General features: G+C 39.7%; 1 protein-coding gene across 1 annotated transcript; it reads right to left on the minus strand.

Annotated features, from left to right (window-relative positions):
* Nucleotides 1-2,500: 2,500 nt before the first annotated feature.
* Nucleotides 2,501-16,942, minus strand: lamp3 (lysosomal associated membrane protein 3). The gene is made up of 7 exons (XM_020925273.2): nucleotides 16,738-16,942; nucleotides 14,308-14,391; nucleotides 13,841-13,923; nucleotides 11,043-11,165; nucleotides 7,362-7,434; nucleotides 6,732-6,899; nucleotides 2,501-4,959 (listed from the first exon to the last, which is right to left on the minus strand). The coding sequence occupies exons 1-7, from the start codon at nucleotides 16,793-16,795 to the stop codon at nucleotides 4,820-4,822; spliced, it is 729 nt and encodes a 242-aa protein (XP_020780932.2). The 5' UTR covers nucleotides 16,796-16,942; the 3' UTR covers nucleotides 2,501-4,819.
* Nucleotides 16,943-18,069: the final 1,127 nt, after the last annotated feature.

Genomic DNA, 18,069 nt, shown 5'->3' on the forward strand with positions numbered 1-18,069 from the left:
TACACATGGTACATACATGATACATGTACACATGGTACATACATGATACATGTAAAGGACCACACACAATAGATGTTAAAAAGTGTTTCACCCCAACTGAGCGAATAGAGAGCAGTGAGGACCTAAGCGGTCTCTACAACCCAACAAATATTTAATTTAGTGTCAATTGTACAATCTTACATTTACCACAAAGAATCTGGGCAGGATTTAAATTCTGATGTTCCTCTGAACAGAACTTGTTAGGCCCGAGCCCCGACAGGGCGTAGTAGGCAGGTGGCCCCCGGCATGAACAGCAGTATCCCAGTAGGGTTGACTTTTGAAAAACGAGAGCCTCAGAATGTCATCACATATATAAAGGGGCAGTCAGTTGAGTGTGTGGAATCCTGTAAATATTTGAGCTTTGACGGTTTGTGCTGCTGTGTGTTAAAGAGGCACCACCACCTTCATTGTCTGAGGAAATTGTCCTTTTACCATGTAGACAGAGCCATGATGACACTGTTCTATAAAAGGTTTATGGAAATCAGTTTGAACGTTTTCACTGGTCTCATGGTTTGGGAGCATCCCTGCTAAAAACAAGAACTCCGTGAATCATTTGGTGAAGTGGGTGAGTGAGGTGATTGTTCATCCTCAGAGCCGCTGGACTCTCTGTACTCAGGACACTTACAGAGGACGTTCCAGAGGATTTTAAAAGACGAGCAACATCCACTAAACTCAGAGTTTCAGCTGCTTCCCTCTGGTCAGACTCTTTTAGTCCCAAGACAAACAAATTTGTTCTAGCTGCTATTGTACTAAAAAAATTGTAATCTATTTATCTATCGATTTTAGTGTGTTTGGCTTGGAAAATTGTGTGTATTTTAATATAGTTAATATTTAAGTTTAGGGTTAGATGCCCTCCCCTCAGCTGCTCTTCTCCACATGAAGGAGCATTGGTTCTTCTCTGAGCTCCACTCGCGTGACTGAGCTTCTCACTCTACCTCTAATGGAGCACCCAACCACTCAGGAACACTCATTTGAACCTCTTGTATCCACCATCTTATTCTTTTGGTCATTATCTAAAGCTCATGATCATAAGCGAGAGGAGGACCAGAGATCAAAACCAGGTCTAAACCAGGGATCATAGGCGGGAGTGACCAGTAAATTTATTTGTCTTTGAACTCCTTCGTCATAAGTCCGACACAACGACGTCATCACTGCAGACGCTGCATCGATCTACCTGACCCTGTGATACTTGATGTTATGACCCAGCTCTGCTAGGGACAGAGGAAGTAACACAAGAACCAAGATGTAAAATGGTAAAACTCAAGTTGTAAGTTATTTAAAAGGAATGTAAAGGTAAAACAGGATATTTTCAAAAAGAAGCTCTAACAGCCTACTTATAGTTAAATATTTAACCACTCTAACAAAAATAGAGTACATAAATTACAGTAACAGAAAAACAAATCAGTCTCAAAACTAAGTCACCAACTTAACAAGAGCACAAGAGACACAGTAAACGTGGCCTGTAGTTCACAGAGAGAACAGCAGCCCGGAGTAACAGGGTGCCCGGAGTAACTTTTATAGGTGTGACCCTACAGGTGAAAGCCCAGGATTGGCCAGGCTCTCGGACAATACACCAATGAGCAGGAAGAGACCCAGGCGGCAGCTTGAAGTTGATGCACCAATCACTGAAGAGGTCTGTCAGACTGAGGCTTGCATGCACAACACAGGGAACAGTAGCAGCAGGGACTTACCCTATGTTCAATTATCCTTGCGAATCAGTTTTCCAAGGAAGTTGCCTAGTGAAACATGTGACATGGCCCTTGACATGCCCCTGACACGGGGCAACATGGACCTCGGTGGCGGAAAAAGGAGACCGAGCAAGGATTCTGAGTCAGAATCCAAGATGACTATGCCCACTGTGATGTGAAATATGAAGTGTTTTCATTGTGTTTGGACACTTTGGTCTTTTAAATGACAGTTTCAGTCACTCGTATCACTGCAATACCTCCCCATGTCCGTGTCACTGCCTGTGGATCTGGTAGTCGGTTTTGTGGTGAGGCCAATACTGAACAAATACTTGATTTAAAGGGCGTTAACGTCCCTAAGATTGTAACGGAAGAGAAATCATAACATAAAATTAAGTACAAATTTCCAAAATTATATTAATTGAAGTGGTAGTGTTTTCATAAAATGAGGGAATAGTCGTGATCATAATCCACACAGTCCGACATGCCAAACATAATCATACACTTCAAGCTCGGACGTGACGCCAAGGTCCAAGTGAGAATCGGAAGATAATCGAACGCAGGGTTAAACAGATACGACTGCAGCAGGAGCTGGAGAGCTGAGACCGGAACACTTGAACTCCTCCACCTGAGCCAGGGACTCTCCACCCACCTGAAGAGGGCGCCATCTTTTCCATTTGAGAACCATGGTCGGAAACTGGACCCCCTCCAGCCCGTCCATAAAAACAATGAACAGAATTGTCTCTCTCACCGTTTTAAGAAAAAGAGACCAGAAGTGTAAGGGCTTTAAAAAAGAGAGATTTAATGCTTTAACAGATGAAGAGAAAGGGGAGAGGCCAAGTGACAAATAAAAAAAGATACATGTATTATTTCTTGATAAGATTTGTTTTAAAATAACTCCCCAGCTTTGTGGAAGGATAGAAGTTTTAAATGCATCAGGCGACATTATTTATCTCAGCTTCAAGGTTTGACCAACTAACATATAATAACTAAACCAGCATAAGCACAAACAATACAAACAACAGCTGTTCTATTGAATTCTCATACATAACAATACATACATGTAACAACTGATATTTTGCAGCTGGGATCAACAATATTCCCTGGGGGTGTGAAGCTAACTGGAAACATGATGACAACTTACAATGGGCTCTGTTCGTGGTAGTAAGTCTAACAAAATTTAGGAAAAATTAGAAAATGTCCCAGTTTTCTTCATCTCCATGTCATTGTAGCGTTCTGTTATGTTCAGCTAATCAACAATTACAACCATACCTCAGTTTTTATCATTTCCACACTGACACACAACTCTGAGTGCACTGGTACATGTGATTACAAGAGATGAGACGCCAAATTCCAGATGATTCCAAACAGCACATACGTCTGCAGTCTTCATTTTACCAACGATCGTATTTACTTCAGTGGGTTTGATCACAGTCTGTTGGTGAACCCAGTGAACTACATCACGTGTTTCCAAACATTTTCCTGGTTTGTGACGTAACTTCCTGGTTTGTGCATAGAGCCTATAGACTTACATTGGAATATTGTGGCTCCTCTCTCTGTACCTGCGAGGCCACAGCAGCCATGATCCTTCTATTTCACTATTTTGTCCCTAAATCGAGATCTGAACATAAATAATGGATCAATCGGACGCCTTCAGTCCCCAAGGTTACTCATGCTTGCATTAGCAACAAGTTTGATTGACAGCTAGTGTGCTTCGTTGCTAAGTAAGCCCCCTTCCAGTGAGAAGGCCAGGCACATTTAATGACCTCAATCATGATTGGCTCTTGTGGTTGTTATGATACTCGCAGTCAGATTTCCAAATATGGAGCCTGGCTCCTGTAATCGTGCTTTTACCCTCTAACAGGAGCTTCATTTGTGTGGAGCTGAACACTCGCTTAATCCACTTTTTTATACAGTCTATGGTTTACATCCATTTCATATTTTTTCTTTCTTTCTTTTCTTTTCTGAAAACCTTTTTTTTGGGGGCAGTGTTTACACCTTAGAAACGGCCGAACAATCCACATACATGTAAAACACCCCCAGCCTGATGTCACTGTAAATTATCAATATTGCTTACCGTATTTTTCGGACTACAAGACGCACCGGATTTTAAGGCGCAATATCAAAAATGTTGAATTCTCTCGTCTATTTTCATACATAAGGTGCACCAGATTATAAGGCGCATGAAGTGAAACAAAACAGACAACGCTTGAGACTGATCCTTAGTCCAGGCGTCCACGATCCACTGGCAGATCATGGCGTAACTCACCTGACGTTGCCTCCCTGTCTTGGTGAATGTGGATTACTAGAGATGCGGCTTCGTAGTAGAGCCCCACACTGTGTTGTCGGTACGGGCGGAAGCAAGACGGCACAATGTGGGTGTGGGCGGGAGCAGGACTGAGCAGACCTCGGGACAGAATGTTTTATGTGATACACAACACCGCACATAAAATCAGTTCGAGGTCAGTAAGCACAACCAGAATTAATACATAAGGAGCACCGGATTATAAGGAGCACTGTCGATTCTGGAGAAAATTAAAGGATTTTAAGTGCGTCTTGTAGTCCAAAAAATACGGTAATCTCACAATGTAATCTTGACGATATATCTACAAAAATATACAACAACAATCGTCCACGAAATAAGGTAAGTTACAGTTAAAGTGCACTGTGGAATTTTTCTGGAGGGTTTCTGCCAACTGTTTGTCCCATGGAGATGTTTTTGCTGTGTTTGGAATGTTCCGAAGTATGGCATTAAACGTATCCAAACATTTACTAAATAATAAAAGGTGTTATCCTTAAAAATACTTGAAAGCATTCATTCTTACTGTAAACGGGGTCACTTCTCCACAGATCTGACCTTTACCTTGGCCGGGCGGTGTTTCCTGCTTGTCTCCATGGAGATTGATAAGTTTAATGCCATACTGTGGAACATTTCAGGCAAAAGAAATAACATCACTGGACCCTCCACCAGAAAAATTACACAGTGCACTTTTTTATATACTTGTCTTTCCTTGTACATGATGTCGGTGTTGCATTCACAGACAGTTGTACATTCGTGTTGCTTTCACAGACTCAGTGGTAAATTGGTGGTGCGTTCACAGACTCTCGTAGCCGGTCCTGCGTCTGTCTCTCATGATGACATAGGTGAGCAGAGCGATGAGGAGCAGTCCCACTATCACCGCCCCGATGACGATGGGGATAACGCGCTTGTTATAGTCCGCCCAGCACTCCACCTCTGACAGACACAACAGACACAAGAGGAAAAGAGTCAGCCCACCAACCGCACGGTCACTGGTTTGAATCACCTGGTCTAACAATTATTATGCTATGTGCCCTTAAACATGGTCTCCAGTAGTTTTGCTTTGGTATTTCATGTTTTAGAACTTAAAATAACGGCTAATAACTAAAGAACCACACATTGTTTCACAGCTTCAGTGCTCCTCATACTGGGATCTGGTGCATCTCTCCATCTACTGGCACTAAACAGAATTACAAAAAGGAAACTGACAATAATTTGACGACTGAAATGCTTTGAATAAATTTGTTGATGATTTAGGGAAGTAAAAATGGTGCAGTCTTTCACCTATGATGCAACAATCCTGGGAAAATTCTAACTGTGTGATTGGTGACAGCTCAGAGACAAAGAACCTTTTAAAGAGGATTAGTTAAACAGTGAGGATGAAGCAAAATACAACTCTGGTACAGGGTCGGCCAAGACTATAAGTGAACTGTAAGCTGATTAGGAACCCCGAGGCCATCAGGGGGCACCACTTATATTGAAAATAAAGATTGGAAAGTTTAGGCAGTGCTCAGGTGTTTATACTAGTCTAAATACTTCTCTAAAATGATGAAATGTTGTTATTTCCAAAAGTTTAATATCTGTTGCCTACATTTGTTTTTGAGTCGGGCAGATGTGTGGGCAGCTCTGTGTTTACACTGGTGGGTGTGCTCTTTGAATGTCTGTTTACAAGTTAGACTAAAATTTCATGAAATCAAATGTATTTCAAATAGTGGACAAAGCACCAAGAGCCCCAGAGGAGGATCTTTTTGAGGACAGAGGACTCCAAATATGTCTCCACTTTGACACCATTGGAACTGCCAGAATAAAACAGTGACGCTGCAGGTTTATAATGATGTTTCTAATGATGCATAAAGGACATATGAGAGCCACATGAAGACAGAGGAGAGACAGTTTATTCAGTGGTCTAGTTTTGGTTGTGGTTTATCCTTTTGTGATCTGAACCATCATCTGTGGTGTGATTGTAGAGAATCAGGTTATTCTCCTGTTATTACTTTAACAACATGATTCTGGATCTGTTTCCTGAATATGTTCTTTGAATTAAGCAAAAATCATAAATAATTAATCATGAATATGCTCATTAATATGCACCTTTACAGGAAATGTTTCAGAGTGGTGAAACCTCTTCACTCTGAAACTTTTGTCCAGTTGATTTTTTTTCTTTTGCTATATTCAACAGTGTCAAATAACAAATAACAGTGAGTTATTAGAGTAAAAGCTTTTACTTTCCCACTGTAAGTGCATTTGTCTACAAGTGTCAAAAACAAACTATACTTCTGATGTTATGTCCAGAGTAGTTTTCTTATGCTTCTCTTACTTGAGTCATTTCTGGGACCACCACTTTTTACTTCTTGAGTAATATTATTTGAAGTCGAGGTTTCCTTACCTGAGTAAAAGTTTTGGCTACTCTATCCAATTCTGCATTTTATACCCACTTTAGCCAACTAGAACACACTCAGGTGCACCAGAAATCAGGAAAAATGTCTTAAATTTAAAAAAATATAAATTTTTAAACAGGGGGTCAGGGGGTCGTCGCACAGACCATATGAATCACCAGTAGCTGAGCCCAGGCAAGTGTGTGGCACTGAAGTAATCTTATAGTAAATTTCACCACAGAATTCGGGCCTGTCCTCCAGCTCAGTTTAAACTAGGATGGACTCTAGAATCTTGTCATAACAGATGTATAAAGCTCGGTTGGGTTGAGTTACCTTTGCCGTACTGTCCCTTTGGCACAGAGAAGGCTTGCATCTGCAGAGGCACCATCTTAAGGCGGAGGGTAGAAGATAAGTGCAGAAGGCTCTCAGAGTTACACTTAAAACTACGACCACCTTTAGAGACAAACAGCTTCTCATGGTCCACAATTCCTGTATAAGTGCCTGCAGACAGAGAAGACATATTTACGATTTGACTGAAAAGCATGTCTATCTTATCATTTTACTTCCTGGATAGAGATAATTCCACTTCTGTTACCTAGCAACCATAATGTAAACAAGAACCAAAGTGTGTCTAAGCTGCACAATAGTTTGGATTAGACTAATGAAAATAAATGACACCTTCATTTCGTTAAATTAATATTTAAACTGTCAGATAGAGTTTTCGGTGTTGACTGACATAAGTAAAGGTATTTTGTTTTAGAACTCAGTGCTGCTTCCAGTATTTTTCTACTTTTCTTCTCAACTTTTTTCCCTCAAACTGCCTCTTAACTTAATGTAAAACTGGTTAATATTTAGCACATTATCCCACCAAACCAAGTCATAAATAGAAAAACATGAAGACCTGTCACATGCACTTAGAGAAGTACATTTACACAAAATTAAATGTATTCATCAGTTTCTTACGTGAGCAGTTTTTGCAGACAGGGAACGGAGACAAGTGAGCAGTTATCTTCTTCACATAGTAAACTTTCTTCTCCTGCAAATAAATAATAATGATGCATTTGACTTATATAATCTTTTTTGGGCACTCAAAGAAGAACGCTCTGAAGTTCGAGGACCAGCTCCAGCTCGTGGGGCCTAAAACGAGACTTAAAACCAGTGGGGACAGGACGTTCTCTGTGGCCGGTCCGAAGCTCTGGAAAGCTCAGCCCCCCCATGTCCCAACAGCCCCCACAGTGGAGAGTTTTAAGTTTTGTCTTTGGCTTTTAACACCGTGTGAGTTGTGTGGTCCTCTGTGTCTTTTATTTATTTTATTTACTTTATTTATTTGATTTATTTACTGCTATTTTATGATTTTTATGGTTTTGCTTTTATTTTATTTGACTGGCTTTATTGTTTTAGGACTGGTCTGACCAAATTTGAGCAATTTCCCTTTTTGTTGTGTTCGTTTTATGATCTCTGTGCAGCACTTTGGAAACTGCTTTGTTTGTAAAATGTGCTATAGAAATAAAGTGGACTTGGAAGAAAGGTATTATAAGTGAGGCTTCCAATCTGCACCATCAGCCCTTCTGACCACCATCAATGCTCACTCATACACTAGATGCATACTAGACGATGTGGGTGATGTGTCTTTAACAGACCCTCCTGATATTCCCAAGTATCCAAGTAGTAAGCAGACCCGGCCTGAGATCTGACCAGATCAAACTTTGACAAGGAGTTTGGCCAAATAGAAGAGTCTGGTTAAAATATAGGACCTCTACATAAATTCCAGAATAAAGAGAATTTGCTTAATGAGTGTGTTTACATGCACATCAGTATCCCGGTTATAAGCCATATCCCAGTTATGGTAGTATTCGGGATACTGTGTATTAGGGATGGGCATGATTAGTCGATTAATCGATAATTGATCATTAAGAATTTCATCGATTACATTAATTTTAATCGACAAACCGAATGTAGGTTGCTGTGTGTAGCGTGACCGAACAGGGGTCTGTACATGTGTCTCTGCATCAGAAGGAGCGAGACACAAACAGAAACAGTGGGTCAGTCTGCAACGTACCGAAGCACAAATGTGTATTTAACGATGATTTGTACAAGAAATTCCACGCTTTCCGTTGCGTTCGGGACAAGTGTGAGTCCATGTGCACAGTGTACAAAGCAGCACATATGTTTCAGTGTCCAGAGGGAAAAAGTTTTGCCAGGTGAGAGTTGCTCAATGTCGATGACAAGTCCCCACCTCCCTCCCCCCGTACGGTGTCCTGGTTTTGACAAACACAAATCTGGTCACACTAACCTGTATTCCACTGAATCATGTCTTTTAATCTGACAGAAATTGAACCGCATCAGCGACACAAGAGCTGTAGTTTTATCTTCGCTTAGTTTATGCAAATTGGTGATGCGGTTTTAAGTTTGGTTTCTGTGAGAGTTGCGCAAAACTGAATTAAACACATTAATAATGTCAAACGGATTGATGTGGCTCTAGAGTCGTTACGGTTTATATGTCGTAAAGTTGAATTTATTTATGCAGATTAGCAGTGCAGATAGTAATAATAATGATGATCATTTTAATATAAAAATGTTAATGATTAATCGATAATCGATCGTTAATTCTTCCGAAGATTGATTAAGAAAATTTCATCGAATGCCCATCCCTACTGTGTTTACATCCACACTGAGAAACCGGGATACTCATATTCGTGTGAACATGATCAAATGAAAAATATCCTGGTTTCTTGACATAATCTTACAAATGCGCAAGTGCAAAAATGAACCTAATTTAAGTTAATAAACCAGAAAAAATACAAACGGAAAAATACAAACTTGGAAGGTTATTTTAATAGATCCATGGGTTCTGACCAGCGGTACGGAGCTATGAGGTATCCCACAATCCACTGCACACATCAAACCCAACGTGTAGATTTTTTATTAAAATATTCTGCATAAATAAACTCAGCTTTATAACACATAAACCACAACCACATCAGCCCGTTTGATAATATATTTCAGCTTTGTCACATTTGTTTATGTTTTACTGAAACTAAGACCACATGGCTACAACAGCTCGCTCCTTGTGCCGCTGATGTGGTTCAGCTTCTGTCGGACACAACTCAGTGGATTATATGTGTTTTTTGGTGATGATGGTGAGTGTGTTCTGTGCGTATATCGAGTAGGAGATGTTTCATGTTTAACTTTTCAGCGATCGTACTGTGCGCAGGTCGTACAGTGCAGATTCCTGTGCAGGTTTAGCGCAGTCATTTCACTCATGTATGGTCACTTTATTTATGTCACTGTTGTAGTGGTAAAAAGACTGAAAAGTATTTGTCTTTTGGACGCATGCGCACTCAAATTTATATTGCAGTAACCGGGATACTGTGTTTACATGCCACAGTATCCCAGTTACTATTGGAAAATACCCGCTACAGCACAGGTGTCAAACATAAGGCCCGGGGGGCCAGATCCGGCCCTCAAAGACCTTTAATGTGGCCCTTGGGTGATTTTCTACTAAAATATTTTAAATGTTGAAATTGAATTTTTCTTAAAGTTTCAGGTTGTTCATAATATTATAATATTATAATAAGAAAGAGTTCATCAATTAAAAAAGATTTCTGTAATAGATTTGTGTTTCTCTGCACAAATATTTGAACTTATTGTTATTTTTGGGGTTTATATGCCATGAGTTTTCTGATCCGGCCCCTTTGGTATCAAAGTAGGTTGGGTACGGCCCCCGGACCAAAATGAGTTTGACACCCCTGGTCTACAGTATCCTGGTTTCTCATAACCAGGATACTGCCATAAACAAGATACTGAAACTGTATACATGCACCATGATGAAACCGGGATACTCAAAAAACCCGATCATAACCGGAATACTCATGTGCATGTGTACACACTCATTGAAAATCAGCAGTTTTTTTATTAATAAATTTGTGTTCAATTTCTCTGGGGCTCTCTCAGGATCAGTTCACCATCAAGCCTGTTTTCAAAAGATCAAGTATCTGAGAGCCTTGAGGAGACAGTCCTGGGCAGTACCACAGACTTATAGGAGTTTGATGGGTTATATATATTCATACTTTGCAGTGCCATCACATTCAGCATTTCCTGCAGTTTCCATGGTGACAATGCATACATTACCAAACACAGCCAAACAAAGATTTCAGATGGTCAGAAAACTTAAAGGTGCATTGTGTAACTTTTCTGGTGGACGGTCTGTCAAATGCTCTTCTCAGTGGAAATGTTATTGCTTTAACTGGAATGTTTCACAGTATGGTATTAAACTTTTCTATCTTCATGTAGACAAAAGCAGATGAAGTTACAGATCTGTGGAGAGGCGACCCTGCTCACAGCCACAATGCTTTTTTAGGTATTTTGGAGTTATAAAACCACCTGTAATTAAATAAATGTAAGGTAGCTGCATGGTGTCATATTGTGGAACATTCCAGTGAGAGCAATGATATCTCCATAGAAACAAGCAGGTGACAAACCATCCACCAGATATGAAAAAATGCTAAATATATTTTAACGAAAAGCTCTGGTCAGACTGTCTTAAAATAAAGCTCAGATTAAAGTTCAACAAGTCTCAGACAGAGCAGTGCTTACAGTTACCATCACACCCCCAGTGAATGTTGATGGTAGCAGCTGTAGTACCTTGGTGAAGAAGAACTGGAGACTGCCACCCTCATTGTGCAGAGCAAGAGACAAAATGGCCACAGCTGATCCACAGGTCCCAGACACAGTCACACGAGACGGGTCCAGGTTAAAATACCACGTCTGTGAAAGCAAACAAAACACAGCAGAAGTATTACATAAGGGTTAGGCTCGTTAAAGGTGCACGGTGTAACTTTTGCGGTCGAGGTGTCAGACAGCTACTCATCTCCATGGAAATAATAATGATAATGCATTTTATTTAACGGTGCCTTTCTGGGCACTCAAGAACACCGTACAAACAACAATTAAGACACATAATTAAAAACAATCAAACAGTATGGCACAGGCTCTAAAACATCAAGACATTAATGGGGGTGGATTCATATAAATAAACGAGTTTGAGTCTGGATTTGAATATTGGGAGTGCATCAAGATCACAGCGGTCGGGTGGGACTAATGGTGTGTTCCATTATCCATCTGACTCGGAGGTCTGAGGACATTGCCTAGTGACATGCACTGACACGCCCCATTTCCTTGGAACTCGGAAGAGCTCGGAGAAGACCAAGCAAGGATTTTCAGATAGAATCCAAGACGGCTGCTCCCAGTGTCATTTGTATGAAGTGTTTTTGTTGTGTTTGGAGCTTTGGTGGTTTAAATGACAATTTCAGTCACTTGTATTACTGCAATACCTTACTGTGTGTGTATTACTGCAATACCTTTCTGTGTGTGTATTACTGCAGTATCTTACTGCATCTGTATTACTATAGTATCTTACTGCATCTGTATTACTGTAGTATTTTACTGCATCTGTATTACTGTAGTATTTTACTGCATCTGTATTACTGCCTGTGGGTTTGGTAGTCGGTGTTGCCCCTGTTTTTATCCCATTTCCTTCTAACTAATGTGCCAAAATGATCGACTATCACGTGACACCAACACTTTCACTTCACTAATACTGAATGATACTATTTATACTGAATGAAACTATTTATACTGCATTCTTCCTGGAGGTTGTGTAGTTGAAGCACAGACTTATTTTTGGAGCCTGGTACTCGGCGAGTGCTAAAGCAACAACAGTTTTCCGGTTAGCCTCCACGTTTTTCTCCGAGCCAGACACACGAAACATAATAAAATACTTGAAACGTGGATGTGGACGTAACGTCAGATCTGAAATCCGAGTGGGAGATGGATGGATAAACAAACACAGCAGGAGTTCCAGAGCTGAGGAGCAGAGTGAGCGAATGCCCTGCCCCTTATGGTGATAGCTTTGTCTGTTATGTTCCGCAGTAAGGCTTTAAACCTGTGAACTGTGTAATATTCCATTACAAGTGTTTTCTGTAAACAGATGCAAATGCAGAGGGCACATTTGGGACAATAAAGTGTGCCTTAAAGAACACATGTGCATGTTTCTGCTATACAGATATAATCTATACTATAATCTACAAGTATGGTATAAGGTATAATTTGCACATTTTAAATCACAATATTCATTTAAAATGACTTGATAAAAGAAACAAGTCCTCTGATTTCTGCTGCTGCTGTAAACGTCATCACAACAAAGACGGTTTTTTTTGTACCAAAATGACCACGCAACGCTGTCGAATCCTGCACGTGTCACAGATTTTGAAACTGAAATTGGAGAACCAAAGAAGTACAGAGGAAACAAAGGCCTGAATCTCCCTGCGTCCCCCGTCCTCACCAAAAGGTTCTGCTTCTCGAGAGTCTAAATGCATTTCTCCAAATCAGTTACATTGTCCCAGTTTGAGCTTACCCTACATTCAACCTCTCCAACTTGATCCCCAAAGATATGAGAGGCTTGCAGACCATCTGCAGTTCATTGCAAGTTTTGGAGTTTGGGGTCAAAGTAGGAAATCATCTGTTTGAGTTGTTGGAGGCGCTCAGGATGAACCAGCCGGCAGCAGTTTGGTCCCTGGTTTGGTCCATGGAGGAGGACAGGAGCGATGAGGAGAGCCAAGTCAAAGTAAATGCAGTTCATGCCCACCAGTTTGACAAAGTGTGGCAAAGTATTTTGTCAGAGACGTGAATCGGGTCTAAATGACGGCTACATTACATCAAGCTCACTCAAACACCACTGTTACATCGGCCATTTTGGACATTTTAAAAAACTCATTGTTCAAATGCAGCTCATCAGGTTTGATGAAGAGTTTGATGAACAGACAGCAGTGAATCAAAGACATGAATCAAGTCTAAATAAAGGCTTATAGTACATTACACGAAGCAGACTGAGAATCGAGGAGCTCACTCAGACGTCACCTACACCAGCCATCTTGGACATTTTATATAAATGTAGTGTTCAAATGCGGCTTAAGCCCATCACTGTGATTTGATGAACAGACAGCACTCAATCAGAGACATGAATCAAGTCTAAATAAAGGCTTATAGTACAGTACATGAAGCAGACTGAGAATCGAGGAGCTCACTCAAACGTCACCTACATCAGCCGTCATGGACTCATTGTTCAAATGCAGCTCAGGCCCATCAGTGTGAGTTTGATGTACAGACAAAGACATGAATCAGGTCTAAATAAAGGCCTATATAATAAAGCACATTAAACAGACATCAACCATTTTGGACATTTTGAAAACGCTGTGCTTGATTTGAGAATTGCGCCAGATTTGGGTGTATTGTTAATCCTTGCACCCTGAGGCCAACAGCCGTTATTGAGGTTGGTAAAGTGCGGAGCTTTGTGTCGCCGTGGTGACAGTAGCTGATGTAGAGTCACTGTGGGGTGAATAGTGCAGAGTCAGTCTCATGTTTTTGTGCTGAGCCAGTCTCACCTTCTGCTCCAGCACCAAGAACTCTGCTCCCAGTGTCACTCTGATACAAGGGACCCCAGTCGCAGTCCGCAGCATGTACGTCCCTGCAACACACACACTTTAACGAATAATAATAATAATGAAAAAATAATAAAAACCTTTTTATTTATTAGACACCTTTGAAGAAACTTATATATCACGGTCCCTATAAAACCATCAACATATACAAAAGCATTTAAGGTGCTATATTACACAAAATGGACTCTTGTGAACTTTGAGTTATAATGTGGTTCTCTCCTCAGAAACAGACCTGCAGTTGTGTTTTGCTCAATTAACACATGTTTAATCCTGCATTATTAGACTGTCTACATCTCCAAACATGTCTGACCCAAACTGCACTCACAAGACTACAGCTGCACAGAAGTTCATGTAAAAACTACCACTGCTGCAGAAATGTAAATGTCTGTACTTGCAGTATGTCACAGTACCTGTGGGAGGGATGGACTCGTGGGGCTGCAGTACAGGTTTGTAGATAAGAGCTTTCTCTGAACTGCTGAACTGCAGATGAACTCCTGATCAAAACACAAGCATCATACATCATATATGAATTGAATGCATTAATGTTTATTATTGTGTCTTGCATACAAACATGCCCTGCCCCACCATGAGCTTATAAAACATCATTAACAAAATGCAATAGGAAAGTTACAAACATGTGTTATAACATAAATGGATTAATTTAAACAAATAAATCTGCCCTTTCTTCCAGACTTTACAGAGAAATTAAACCAAATTATAAACATTAACATTAAATAACCATTTCGTCTTGTTGTCATCATTACATTTGATCATATCAGGGCATCGAATGAACATTTCATCAAACAAAGGATTTCTAACTTCATCTTAAAAAGGACAATATGACAGAAAATGAGCTTTACTTTCCACTTCTGCAACTCACACAAACCACAGAATCTTCTTCAGGGGTTTGAGAAAACCTCACGGTTTCTAAGGCCACAAGAAGATTCCTGTGCATCGCTGGGCAATCAGAGATCTTTGATTCCTACTCAAATTTGTTCTGACATAAAATTCAGTTTTAAATAAAGTCATAAATAGAAACTGACTCCACTCAAAAACCTATTTAGAAACTCGGTCATCAGTTTCATTCATAATCCCATTCCACAGTCTAATGTCTCACTTTCTTTGGACTGAGGGGACCAAGCCCAAATCACCCTGCACTGGAAAAACTCGGACAAACTTATGCACTTCCAAAAAGCACACATGTACTATACTGTACATAGTTTAGAACAGGAGATACACAGGCTTCATACAACTTGCAATAATTTTGCCAACATTTTCATCTTGTTAATCACAGAATGCAGAGCTCAGCTGGCTGAAGCAACAACACTTTTTACCCCACTCTAAAAAAATCATAAATTCATCAAATGTGAATATAAGTTTAAGTTTTTACCAACCACAACATGAAGAGAGAGACTGGAATTAGAACAAATCACAACATAATAATGAGTTTTTGCGACAAATTCATGTGATTTTGTAAATGCAAATCTCCCTTTTATTTTAGTTCATGTGGCAACAGTGAAAAGTTTTTGTGCCTTGACTCTTCACATGTCAAAAAGACCAAAGTAACCCCACCAGGAAACAACCTTTTCATAAAGCTTAGTCTAGGCATCATGGGGGTGTTCAGGAAAACCACGGAGGCTATTTTTTAGTTTCAGTTTGAGTTATTGAATTTAATGAGATAGTAACCTGAAGAAAACTTAATAATACACACAGTGGGCAGTTTTCAGATTCAAAAATGCTGGTGTTGTACTCACACATGGGGGGCAAAGGTGACTCATTTCTGTTCAATAGTCTGTTTCTGTGTGTGATTAGACTCTAGAACTTGCTATATTACAACTTTATTTAACATTATACAACTATTTTACTGCCCTTCCCCCATCTGTATTCTATTTTGGCCCCACACAGTCGCAGTTTAGCTCCCATAGATTAAAATAAATCTGAATGGTAAAGCTATTAATACTTTATGCCAAATAATAACTTTATTTTATCTGTGTTTCGCTTTTTTATAATCAACAGAGATAAAAAAAAAAGTCACATGTATACATTCATTCATATAATTCTCATACATATGTCTCAATATATGTAGTCTTTGCACTGCATTGTGGGAGTATTATAGCCTCAGACTTAAATGAATATATGTTACATGACTTTTGATATTGATAACATCACTTTAATACATGTATTCATTTTCAATACATCTAAAATAAACATGATAATAAACATGTAAGGATGTAACAATAGTAGTATGCATGGCTCCTGGTCTGTGTAGTTCTCTCTGTTTTTGTTGCAGCAACAGCAACAAAAAAAATGGAAGAAGAGTTTCATATATTGTGAAAGCCTACCGTATTACTGTGAAGCTGAATGCAAAACAATTCAATACAATACAGGCTTACTAACAGCTTAAAGACGCTGGAGATGTCACCGCTCTGCCTGGAATGTTCCACATTAAACAGCTCTACTTTACATTTATTCAATTACAGATGGTTTTAGAGCTCAAAAATACCAGAAAAACAGACATTCTGACAGATCTGCCCTGTAATATGGTCTGGTTTGGTCTCCATGAAGATAGAAAGGTTTAATGCTATACATTTCAGACAAAGCAACAACATCTCCATGGAGAAAAACAACTAACAGACCCTATTATAGTTCACAAGTCTGAATCATTGTTAATAAACTATTTGTTCTTCATGAATTAAGTATTTGTTCATGCTTTATTAAGGCTTATTAAAGTGTAGTCATTACAGAGTGTTACTGCACAGTGAATAGGCTGTGTAGAATAGTTGAAAGAGAATACAATCAAATACAATAACTACACAGTGTGAATATTTGTGTGGGTTTACCTGAGATGAGAGCGGAGAACAGGAGCAGACAGGTGCAGTGGGCAGGTGCAGGGGCCATGATGTCTCCACGCAGGGACCAGAGGGCAGAGGACAAAGGAGACAAAGAAGACAGAGGAGGCAGAGAGAGCCTGTGCAGTGTGTGGTCTGTGGAGAGTGTGAAACGGCTCGATCTGAGAGGAAATGATGAGACAAAACTGTTCTCACACTGAACCTGCAGACAGAGCACTGTGACTGCTGCCTGCACTACTGTTTTAACACATCAACCTTTGACTTAAAGAGCCACTATGGAACTTTACTATTTTTAATTTTTTTTTAAATTGCAACATACAACATGCACACAGACATTAGCCCGGACAATAGAATAAGTACAAAATGGAACAATACAATACAAATACATACACTGCCACAAAAACAAGGTGTAAAGTTTGTGTGTATGTGTGTGTGTGTGTGTGTGCGCGTGTGTGTGTGTGTGCGTGCATGTGTGTCTAAGAGTGTGTATGTAAAAGTAAGAGTGTGAGTTTTCAGCATCAGTAAATATAAATGACTATTTGTGTATAGTAATGTAGAGACTATGGAACTTTTCTGTTCGAGGTTCTGCTCACTGCTCGTCTCAATGTAGCTGTTATCATTTTCCACAGAATGGCATTAAAAGGATCTATTTCCATGGAGACAAAGCAAGCTCCACTATTGGTAAGTCATACTGAAGAAAAGTTATGGCAACACTGTCTCAACCTGTTGTAAAAATGAGACAGAAAATTCCAGAAGCTCACAACAGCCACAATAACAGCACGTGAACACAGGGGGGTCTGGGGGTGCTCCTCTAGAATTGTTTTTCCTGATTTCTGGTCCATTTACAATGTGTTCCAGTTGGCTAAAGGGGGTAAACATTTATCATTTCTTTATGTTATAAAATGCAGAACTGGACAGATAGAAGGAAACCCTGACTTTAAATAATCACTCTACTGTTACACTGTGGAATATAGCAAAAGAAAAATTCTACCAGAGTCAGGACTAAACAAGGGGAGTCAGCGTTTCAGGTTCATGCAGCTAAAACCTGGAACAGTCTGAACATGTGAGACAGACTCTTCTGTGACGCTGTTTAAATCCAGACTCAAAACATTTCTGTTTAACTGTGCATATAACTGAAAGGTTTTCATTCCGCACTCTTCTCTCCAATTTATGTCTCTCTTTTTTAATTTTAATCTTCATGATTATTTATGTTTTGATTTGTTTTTATTATGATTTTAATGTATTTCTTATTCTGTAAAGCACTTTGAATTACTTTGTGTACGAATTGTGCTATACAAATAAACTTGCCTTGCCTACTGGACA

The sequence above is a fragment of the Boleophthalmus pectinirostris genome, unplaced genomic scaffold (assembly GCF_026225935.1).
Source record: "Boleophthalmus pectinirostris isolate CB_2022bp ecotype Guang Dong unplaced genomic scaffold, ASM2622593v1 HiC_scaffold_7, whole genome shotgun sequence".
Taxonomy (NCBI): Eukaryota; Metazoa; Chordata; class Actinopteri; order Gobiiformes; family Gobiidae; genus Boleophthalmus; species Boleophthalmus pectinirostris.